Source organism: Trichoplusia ni, chromosome 5, assembly GCF_003590095.1.
Source record: "Trichoplusia ni isolate ovarian cell line Hi5 chromosome 5, tn1, whole genome shotgun sequence".
In the NCBI taxonomy this organism is placed as follows: Eukaryota; Metazoa; Arthropoda; class Insecta; order Lepidoptera; family Noctuidae; genus Trichoplusia; species Trichoplusia ni.
The window spans coordinates 13,951,701-13,962,196 of record NC_039482.1 but is presented as its reverse complement, the minus strand read 5'-3'; the positions used below and the strand labels follow the sequence as shown (position 1 = coordinate 13,962,196).

The 10,496-nt window shown below is 35.0% G+C and overlaps 3 protein-coding genes across 6 annotated transcripts; 2 read left to right on the top strand and 1 right to left on the bottom strand.

Annotated features, from left to right (window-relative positions):
* Positions 1-2,692: 2,692 nt before the first annotated feature.
* Positions 2,693-3,245, bottom strand: LOC113494600 (DNA-directed RNA polymerase II subunit RPB9). Its single transcript, XM_026873017.1, has one exon. It carries the CDS (start codon positions 3,132-3,134, stop codon positions 2,748-2,750), a length of 387 nt encoding a protein of 128 aa, XP_026728818.1. The 5' UTR covers positions 3,135-3,245; the 3' UTR covers positions 2,693-2,747.
* A 264-nt stretch (positions 3,246-3,509) lies between these two features.
* Positions 3,510-5,848, top strand: LOC113494599 (40S ribosomal protein S23). The gene is made up of 5 exons (XM_026873016.1): positions 3,510-3,616; positions 3,962-4,121; positions 4,958-5,156; positions 5,391-5,481; positions 5,767-5,848. The coding sequence occupies exons 1-4, from the start codon at positions 3,613-3,615 to the stop codon at positions 5,457-5,459; spliced, it is 432 nt and encodes a 143-aa protein (XP_026728817.1). The 5' UTR covers positions 3,510-3,612; the 3' UTR covers positions 5,460-5,481; positions 5,767-5,848.
* Positions 5,849-5,952: 104 nt separating this feature from the next.
* On the top strand, positions 5,953-9,763 carry LOC113494594 (piggyBac transposable element-derived protein 4-like). 4 transcript variants are annotated; one of them, XM_026873007.1, is made up of 5 exons: positions 5,953-6,215; positions 7,047-7,520; positions 7,609-7,674; positions 7,765-7,851; positions 7,992-9,763. In XM_026873007.1, the coding sequence occupies exons 3-5, from the start codon at positions 7,612-7,614 to the stop codon at positions 9,705-9,707; spliced, it is 1,866 nt and encodes a 621-aa protein (XP_026728808.1). In that variant the 5' UTR covers positions 5,953-6,215; positions 7,047-7,520; positions 7,609-7,611; the 3' UTR covers positions 9,708-9,763. The 4 variants fall into 4 exon arrangements, with proteins under 4 accessions (XP_026728808.1, XP_026728809.1, XP_026728811.1 ...); XM_026873008.1 differs by lacking the exon at positions 7,047-7,520; XM_026873009.1 differs by lacking the exon at positions 5,953-6,215 and having other exon boundaries at positions 7,012-7,520.
* The last annotated feature ends 733 nt before the right edge of the window (positions 9,764-10,496 follow it).

Genomic DNA, 10,496 nt, shown 5'->3' with positions numbered 1-10,496 from the left:
CTTAACACATTTTGTTGGTGCTTATAAGAGTCAATATAATTCGAAATACGTATAATGCAATTATTACTAATTAGACAGATTTATTTATTTATTATACCACACGGATCACGATAACAATTCCATTAGAATAAGTCCAGCAGGTAGGAAGAATAGCATAATGTAGGCACTGTTTTTTGACGCTGTGGAGAAACCAGGAAAGCTGAGAAATTTGAAGGTTCTGTAAAGCCACGTCAGACGCCTAAGTGCGGTTAAATCTCGAACACCAGGTTGTACATCAAGCATACGATAAGAAGAAGAAAATTGCTACCGGACTGCCTATTGAGTAGTTTAATAGTTGATGATGATAGTATAATAGTACGCACATAATGTTGACATCATTAGAGGTAGAACTTATGAGAGAAGTTACGATTAGAAAATGTTTTGCTCTTCCTTAAAATTAATTTGAAAAACTCGTCTTCCTAAAAGGTTGATGATAAATGTATAATGTACACTTGTTAAGTTTATCCTGTTTGTAAAGTATACCTAAAGCTTTGTATTTACGTATGTACGTTTGTAAGAGGTTGTTTGAATAATGTATGTACCTACATTACTACCTTTACGATATATTTAAATTGTGAACGGCCATTTTCAGCCTGGTATTAAACCAACGTAAATACATAATTTTTTTATGGTTTAAATTGAGCCGTACAAAGCCCAAAATAAATTATAAAACTACGTTGGTCTGACATCGGGTTGTCAATGTAATTTTAAGTATTCATGAGAGAAAATATTTTGTATTTAGATTTAGTATTGCCTGAAAGGCATCTGATATTATGTCTATGACAAATTGATGATCCAGACCTACTGTTAAAGTTTTAAAAAATGATTAATTTTCAGCTGCAGAACGTGAACCGTGTCCCTCTACTGTTATAAATTTGTTTAAAAGGTCAAAGCTAGGTGGCGCTGCAGATTAGTTCTTCGTGTTCTTTATTTCCGCGTTGACTTGTATTTTTTTAATTTTATATTGTCATGGCATGAAAACCACTTTTGCATCTATGAGTTTAGCGGGTATTTATTTTAATTTCTATGCAACATGTTTTCTTACCCCATATTTATATCCTGAGAGTTAGCTCTGTACGCTAAAGAATATCGCTGTCCAATCGCATAGACCCTCGATAAATTTTATATTTATAAATTATAGAAGAATACAAGGCATGATTCTGCAGCTGACTGAAAATATGTATAAGCTGTAATAAGCATATTAACGCCAGTTATGATAGATACATGGTACGTCAAATGTGCTCACATCAAATTTTATAGTGAGTGACCCCTGCTAAGAAAGATTTACATCATATAAAATAAAATTTCCAACTTACCGCCTGTTAATTCAACGACTTAGTATGCCTGTGCAATTACGAAAGAAATTATTTAAAAGCAACGGCCATGGTCGCGAGTCAGGTTGCTGTTTCGCGCGGAAATTTACACTTTGACAGTTAAACTGACATTTGTGTCATCGGCGGCAACTATTATTCTTTATGGTCAATTCAAAATCCTTACCATATGCAAATTATAATGGAAAAAAATGGCTTTCAATGGCTTTATTCTCAGTAATGTATCAAATTAGTCCGGTCTTTTTTAATAGATACTCAACTGTTATCTCTCTAGTAAAGTACTTCATAGAACAGGCTACAAAAGGCTGGAGCTTTCATGTTATCTACTTTCTTATTGTACTTACAGTTCTCGTGTTTCAGGATTCTATAGAATTTAAGCTTGTTTTAAAATTTAAATCTTTACTGCACAAGCTTCTATATAAGTGCACTGATATAACTAGGCCTAATATTATTATTTTTGTAATTTGCTAGATTATTTAACTACCACTTCCATTACTTTTATGTTAGAGCTAGATCATTTGTTACTTAGTAGATTTTTAAGCTGAGTGGTAGACTCAGAATACATTGTTAAATCTTGTCTAGTGTTAAAGTAATATGTGCCAAATTAGAGCTTAAACACTTAGGGTTTTTTTAGCATGTTATAAGGATTACACTTAAAACTGTTTTTCAACGAGCTTCAAATATTATCACTACATAGTGCTTCGATTTTTTTTTAGCTTAAAAATACACACCGTCTTCAGCATACCTACTTCTTTATTTGGGTTATGGACTAATACTACCTATAAATCCTTTTTAGTCCAAAAAGGATTTTAAAATCTTGTCTTTTCTTTTCTAAAACTGTTTAAATAAAAAATATATCTTGGTCTCTTTTACTAACTTTAGTTTTCATAGGCTTTTAACTACATGAAATAACTAATAATTTTAAAGAAATAATGATTTGTAAAGCATTATTTGTTTGTTTGGTGGGTAAACAATCCCCATGTTTATTGTAATTGATAAATGGCTGTGAATTGTTAACTGTTGTATAGAACAGATATGCTTGGCATTATTTTTAGTTAATAAAGTGAACAAACAAACTGGTGGTTTTATTTTGAAGTATATACAAGTGATATAAGATTACAGTCTTGAATGTTAATGTTGCATTTAGAGATGTTTAGAATTTATTTTGTTGTGTTGCACATGAGAATAATATTCTAAATACAGCAATCTATGCAAAGTAATGCAATAAAACAATATATTGCAATGTAGAAATGTGGAATGTTGGGAGGTTCATATTCACCGAAAATGTAAGGATAAATAATAACGACAAATAAAAAACTAAGTAAAAATCTTTATCATCAAATTTATTACACTTAAAACTAGTTTTATAAAATAATCTCATTCAGTCCATCTATGTTTACAGCTTGTGCATACGTAGTAAAGTCTCATCTCTTCTTCAGCGCGTCTGGTCTGTCCCTGGAAGAATACTGCCTCTCGGTGATTACACTTGGGGCACATGTGATCCTTGGTCCGCGGTAAAGTAGGATCACTAACTACGTCTGGGTTTATATGTGTCAACTCGTCGACTTCGTGCATAATTTTGTTTACGTAGACGCAGTTGGAATCCGCAAGTTGCTTGTAGTCACAATTTCTGCAGGCGTACAGTAAAACCTTATTGTTTTTATCTTCACGAGGGTATAACATGTTGTTGCATTCTTGGCAGAACTGTATTCCAACATATCCCGGACCGCCGTCTTTTCTTGCTGATGCCAAATTTAACGTCATTATCAAATTCTTAGTGTATTTAATGAGAATAATCTAGAGTTTTGGTTGAGAAACAAAATTACACCAAACAACAACCTCACGTCAATATGACAGATTATTGACATAGACTACAAGACTTTGTTTTTTGAAGAAGACCTTGCCATAATAATTGAATGAATGATTAAATTGAATGAAAATTGTTTCTGGTCAGCTCTGGTTTGTACAGTTAAAATGAAAAAACTGGAATAAATTGCGGTAAAAAGAAATGATGCGTAGGAATTATAGGCTGTTCAATATTGGTTTGGTTAAAGTTAGCCTTCATCATCAATAAATAAACAATGAAATATTTTATGATTTTGTCAATGACTTAATACTATTAACGGCAACCCTAAATTCGTCACGTTATGTTGGCAGCAGTGCTAAGTTGTAGCCGGTGGTTGGCTGTCTCGCTTGATAATTTCTTTTCCCATCCGTAGCCGATTGGTGTCGTGCTATCCAAATGGGTAAGAAATAGTTTTGTGCAGTATTTGTTATGGTTTATTTATTATTTTTGTTTTAAAATTGTGTGTATCAGTGCTATAAGTACGCATGTTATGTAGGAGTGAATCTATAGTTTTTAATTTCCCCTAAGATGTAAAATATACGTGCACGCATAGGTGTCGGCCATGGCGCAGACATGTTTTTCTCGTGGTGTAAAACTAATCCGTTTCCATCTCTCTGTTGATGCGGTAATTATGGGGTGCAATAATAGTTTTCCTCTTCTCGCTATCCAGTTAAAATTATGGTGCATCGATTTCTGTGTCGTGCGTCGTAAACACAAGTGATAACCGGCAGCGTCAATATTTCAGGTAAACCCCGTGGTATTCGTACGGCGCGAAAGCACGTGAACCATCGTCGTGAGCAGCGATGGGCCGACAAAGAGTTCAAGAAAGCCCACATGGGTACGAGGTGGAAGGCCAACCCCTTCGGAGGTGCTTCTCACGCTAAGGGCATCGTCCTGGAGAAAGTGTAAGTACGTTTCCCCAATTCTATTAGCTTGCCTGTAGTTTGACGATAAATGTTTGTGTCACGGAATGCTGTGTATTGCATGCTTAACTTATTTCGTGTTAAAATGTTACGAGTGGACATGTCACGAAAATGGACGCGGCAGTCGGCTAGCGTCGCTTCCGCGCGCAGTATTACGCCTGTGAATGTGTTTCTACTACAATCACAGGATAATACTGCGAGTGGCGGCGTCGCAATCTACAGACCTCAAGAATACATGAAAATACCTGGAGATAAGTTTGTAATGAATCAATTATAATTAACATTGGTTTTGGGGGGCGTTAGACTAACCAATTCTATCCAGTTTGGTTAAGTATCGGTAGAATTCAATGCTCGTCAGTTTGTGTGAGATGAATGTAAAAGTAACTTGATAAATTAGCGCGTAAATGCGTGAAACATGAGATGTGTAAATACCACATGGGTCATTGAACTATGGTTAAGCATGGTGTTTACGATTTTATACCGTTATTTTACTACTGTTCAGGTTTTCTTTGATCTAATTGCTCTTTTAGAAAATGTATTTAGCTGTTATTATAACTTTAATCCATAGTAGTGATTACTAAATGTTTACTCTTTTCACATGTTGTTTAGATATTTATTTTGTGTATTCTGCTAGCTGCATTTTTTTAACCATGATTTTGATTTATGTTGTAGAAAAGTACTGAATATAACTTAAACCTCATAGATTTAGACCTGATTAGTGTTAAGCACCATTTCTTTGTAATTTTTTTACTAGATAATACATACTTCTTATGCTGTAAGTTCAAAGAATTCTAACTTACTATATTTTTTGTTAATAGTGGTGTTGAAGCCAAGCAGCCTAACTCTGCCATCCGCAAGTGTGTCAGAGTACAGCTCATCAAGAACGGAAAGAAAGTAACGGCGTTCGTGCCCCGGGATGGTTGTCTCAATCACATTGAAGAAAACGATGAAGTACTAGTAGCAGGTTTCGGTCGTAAGGGTCACGCCGTGGGTGACATTCCCGGAGTTAGATTTAAGGTAAAAATTGACACTCTTTATGCCAATTAATTACTCAGCTTAAAATAATCTAAAATTTATGAGTAAATTTGCAAGTAAACTTAAACTTTTTAACTCTAGTCATTTGTATCTCATAATTTGCTTAATATTTTTTTAAATTCATCTAGCCAATCTGTTATGAAGTGATTGGCTATTTGAATTGGCTGAATTTGTTACGCAGTTTATCATACAACCATGGTATTTCTGCTTTTTCAGGTCGTGAAAGTGGCCAATGTCTCCCTCCTAGCCTTATACAAAGAAAAGAAGGAAAGGCCACGATCATAGGCGTAAGCTTCACTGTGATAAGGTAAATATGAATTGAAATATAAAAAGTATAATCAATGGCATTATTGGCTATCATTGATAAAAAACCTAAAATTTAAAAATAAAGTTCTGACCACCAATTCTTTTAATAAATTATATTGTTACTTTCTGCACACTTATTATTCACACATTTTTTTTTTAAATGATGTAATTACTTTATTTGCTACTGCTGAATGCCATGACGCAACTTAACACACTGATTTATCAGTATCATATCAATAAAAGGAAAAAGTAAAATTTTATAGTAACCGTTTTTGTTTTGTTTCAGTGACCTGCTGCTGTAAGCTGTGTTGTTTGTGTACATTATAAAAATGTAAAATCAAGTACATAATAAACTTTGTACGCCAATATGTATTTTTCTTATTGAAGTATTTTCCCACACAATTACGTCGTAATTCGTATACAACTAGTCTTAACCTTTCGTGTGTTTTAGACGTGGATCCACGTTCGAAAAATCTTTACCCTCGTGTGCCTAAGCGTGGATCCACGTCCAAAACTAACAAACTTTTTAAATGCGATTTTGTTCTCTATTCTTTGGACTTTTGGGTAAATTTTTTTTTGCAACGAAAACGTACTGAATGAATCTGTCACGGGCGGCCATTAGACTGAATGGATTTCGTCATGGGAATGGGATCGACAAGTAAAAACAAGTGCATTCTGGTGACACGTGCGACCGGTGAAATTCCTTTTGTGTGATTCTCACGAAAATAAACAACTGTAAGTATTCTTGTCTATTTTGCTTTTGTTTATATTATGTAGAACATAAAACAATTGAAAATAAATGTATTATTAACTTGATTTGTGATATTTCTACGATCAAATCTCTCGCGATGTTTTTTCTGTCAATGTTTTGATTTTCTTATCGATTTATATTTGCATCTATCTTAAAAAAATGTCGTTATTATATATCATTATAAAGGAAATTTCATTAACTTTCGAATTGCATAAAGGTTTTAGTACATTTTTTATCAGAATATGAAAAATAATTGACATTTTCTAAGGTCATGCAAAATGCACGCACACATTCTCATAATAGGGCTTGCATTTACGTGACGCAGATGACGCAATCGAATGGCGTCATGTTACGTCAGTCTTGATGTTTTTGTACAGTATGTTGTTTTGTTTGAATCCATTGATATATTGAACTATATATTATAATTGCAGTGTAAACTGTATATAGCGACAATGAAATAAATTGCGCATTTTATGGCGTTATTGACACTTGTTATTAAATAAATGGAATGAGATGGAATGGAATGAAACGAGATGAAAAAAAACAATATTATTTTACTATTTCAATATTTTTTACTAATAAACGATACTATACATGCTCATGATATAAAAAAAAAAAAATAACTGGTGTTGTTAATCGATTTCGCTCACGTAAAACTACTAGCGTTTCATATGGTTTCGTCCAAGTTTTCGTAACTATTTTTCTGCACACGGTTTTTCTCGCGTATCTATCTTAACTTTATAATATTATAAAAGCGAAAGCAATAAATATCAGAAAGTATCAATAAGTCATTAGTGGTTTTCTCTTCTTTTTAGGAATTCATCATGGTTGTGGTCCTGGATCTTGACCGGTTTTTGCATAAACGCGACTATATTTCTTGCTATAAAGGAGAGTGTATGTGGCCATGGGAGGAAACCCATTTCTTGCGGGAAAATATTTGTCATATTTGCCACACGGAAGTTAATAACTCCATAAGGCACTTCCGTGTCATCATGAGTAGAAATACAATTCGTCGGCTTCTACTATCAAATTTTTTCTGGTGCAAATGTGGTTATAGTGTATATGATCACTATCCCCCAGACGAATGTTGCTCATAAATTCTTAATTTTAATTTGATTCTTTTTTTAAATTCATTGATCAGATCATTCCAAGAAGAATATGTTTTTATTTTCAAAAATAAAATTGATTTCTTAATCAAATTAACTCATTTTCTCTACGTGGACACAAGAAGGTACTAGGCAAGATCTACGTCGTCCAATAAACTATTAAATGGCATAATTGACTAACTGGTACAGATTTTTTTTTTTATTTCTTTCATTCTGTCATCATTGAAATAAATAAATAAATAAAAAACTAATCTATCCTAAATAACCGTAGGTAATGGAGCCAGACCGAATTATTGACGACGTCGGGCTTCCCGAAGCCAGCACTTCAAAAAGTGTGGTATGCTGCTAATAAATATTTGTATCAAATATTTTTGTTAATCAGGGAATTCTAACAAGTAAATATTTTTTTCAATTTTCATCTTTGTAGGGTACCGGAAGACATTTTCCCGATGACGACGATTATGATTGGCAGCCTAATCAAAGGCCTCATGACCTTGATATGTCTTATTCCGAGGTAGATATTTAACAATTTTTTTTTACTTTTTATTTTTAGAGTTTTGCACGCATTCTCCCTCTGATTAATTATAAATGAATATGATTATATTTGTCACATTATCAAAAAGAATTATCATAAATGGCAATTTACTCTTGTAGATACTCAGTGGGCCATTAGGCGAGGAGCTAAGAGTGGATTCGGGCAGTGAGGAAGAGGAGGAACCTATGTCGCTGGAGGAGCTTCGAGCTATCCTGGAAGAGACAGCCGAAGATGTTGAGGAAGATCCCGAAGAACACGAGAGGCTGTCTGAATCTTTCAATTGGTCAAGCGATTATAGTACATTTAGAGGTCAACCGGAAGTTTATTCCCAGGCAGGCGAGCGAGGTCCCAATATTAAGGAAACAGATCCTCTGAAGCTATTCACTCATGTTTGGGATCACGATATAATGAACAGTATTGTGGCACAGACCAACGAGTATGCCTGGCAAACGATAGCGCAAGCATCCGAGTTACCGGACGGTATCTCGGCGCATTCTCGATTAAATGATTGGGTAGAAACCACTACTGATGAGCTGTACAAGCTCTTTGCGGTGATGATTTTTATGTCGCTGATGGTCGCAGGACGTGTGAGTGAATACTGGAGCACGGGTACCCTGGCCATGCCAGGTTTTCGTAAACTTATGAGTATAAAACGGTACTGGCTACTCATGCGTTTCCTGCACTTTGTCGATAACAATACTATCAGTGTTCATGGTTCCGATCGTAAAGTTGCTAAGATACAACCCATCATTGACCATTGTAATAAAAAGTTTAATAGCATGTACACGCCTCGCAGAGAAATAAGCATTGACGAATCGTTGCTGCTTTTTAAAGGACGCTTGAGTTGGATTCAGTGTATCCGTACAAAAGCAGCACGGTTTGGTATCAAATTTTATGAACTTTGCGAGGCGGTTACAGGCTATTTGCTCAAATTTGAGGTTTACACGGGAAAAAAATATCCACAGACAGGGGACTCTGCGGAGGACTCCTTGTATGGCTTTACGAGCGCAAGTGCGAAAGTGGTGCTAAGGCTCATGCAAAGATTCCTCAACAAAGGTCACTGTCTTGTAATGGATAACTTTTATAATTCAGTTACTTTGACACGATTTTTAAAGTTGAATAAGACCGATGTCATCGGAACTCTGAACAGGCGAAGAATGGGGACACCGAGGGACATACAAATTCTCAACGAAAGGAAACTTCAAAAAGCAGCAGTGGTAAGTAGACACTGTGGTGACGTATCTGTCTTATCCTGGAAAGACGTTAAATTAGTAACCACAGTGTCGACTTACCACAATGCGGACATGTTGCCTGGAAGAAGAGCAGGACAACAAATATTGAAGCCTGTGGTTGTGCACGACTACAATAAGTACATGGGCGGTGTAGATTTAAAAGATCAAATGCTGTCCATGTACTTAATGGAACGCAAAAGGGGGATGAAATGGTACTTGAAAGTGTTCAAACGGCTAATAAATGTTAGCATTTTGAACATTTTTATCATACATCGCGAGAACAGCACAAATCCCCTCAGCCACAGGCAATTCAGATATAAATTGGCGGAGCAACTGGCTCAGAAATACCCAAATTTGACCTTATCTCGGCTAATAAATCCTCCTGCTCTTCTCCGCTTAGATGGTGATAATCACTTTCCAATCTATGCAGATTCTTTAGAAGATCGAGCGGGGAGCAAAAGAAACAAAATTAAAAGAAACCGCTGCGTTCGTTGCTCCTTAAAAAAAATACGGAAAGAAGTTAACACCGTTTGCCAGAAGTGTCAGAAGTTCCTTTGTCTCGGTCAATGTTGGATTGAATACCACACTCTCGAAAATTTATAAAATTTTGTCGCTAATGTAGGTATAACTAACATCGTGCCACAAAAAAACCCGACTACGGAAAAAAGCATCTGAAAAGTATGAAACAAGAATATATTCCAGAATCAACGAAATACGGTAGTGAGCATCTCCAGGTTATGGCCGTAGTCGCATGCCATTGTAAGCACTTAAATAAGCACGCATAAATCATAACGGCATGCGAATACGGCCATAACCTGGAGATGCTCACTATACCGTATTTCGTTGATTCTGGAATATATTCTTGTTTCATACTTTTCAGATGCTTTTTTCCGTAGTCGGGTTTTAGTTTTTATAACTTTTATTTTTATTTTTCTCTTTTTGGTGGCTTGTGACAATTACTCAAACTTCACGTTCAGGACAAATACCGTGTCTAGAGCATTTCCAAATAATACGGTCAACACACAAGAGATGGCGCTAGCAGGTCGAACAATTTCTAATTATTCAATCTTTGCTATTTTATTTTTTATTTATTTTAAGTAATATTTGTAATGCCAAATGGTATTTCAATACTCATTGAATCAAAACTAATGCAAGTACGTTATTTGTGAAGAAATCAATTTATTTAGTGCAACTTTTTCTGTCTCATCGGCTTTTTTTTTAAAGTAGCCTATTTTTTATAGAAAAAACTAGCCTATGACACTCCTGGTGTTAAGACGAATCAATCGACACCTCATTTGTCAAAATCTGATGAGTACTTTTTGAGCTACGGTCTAACAACCGATTCAGATACATACATACATACATAGGGTGTCAAACTCATTACCCTTCCTT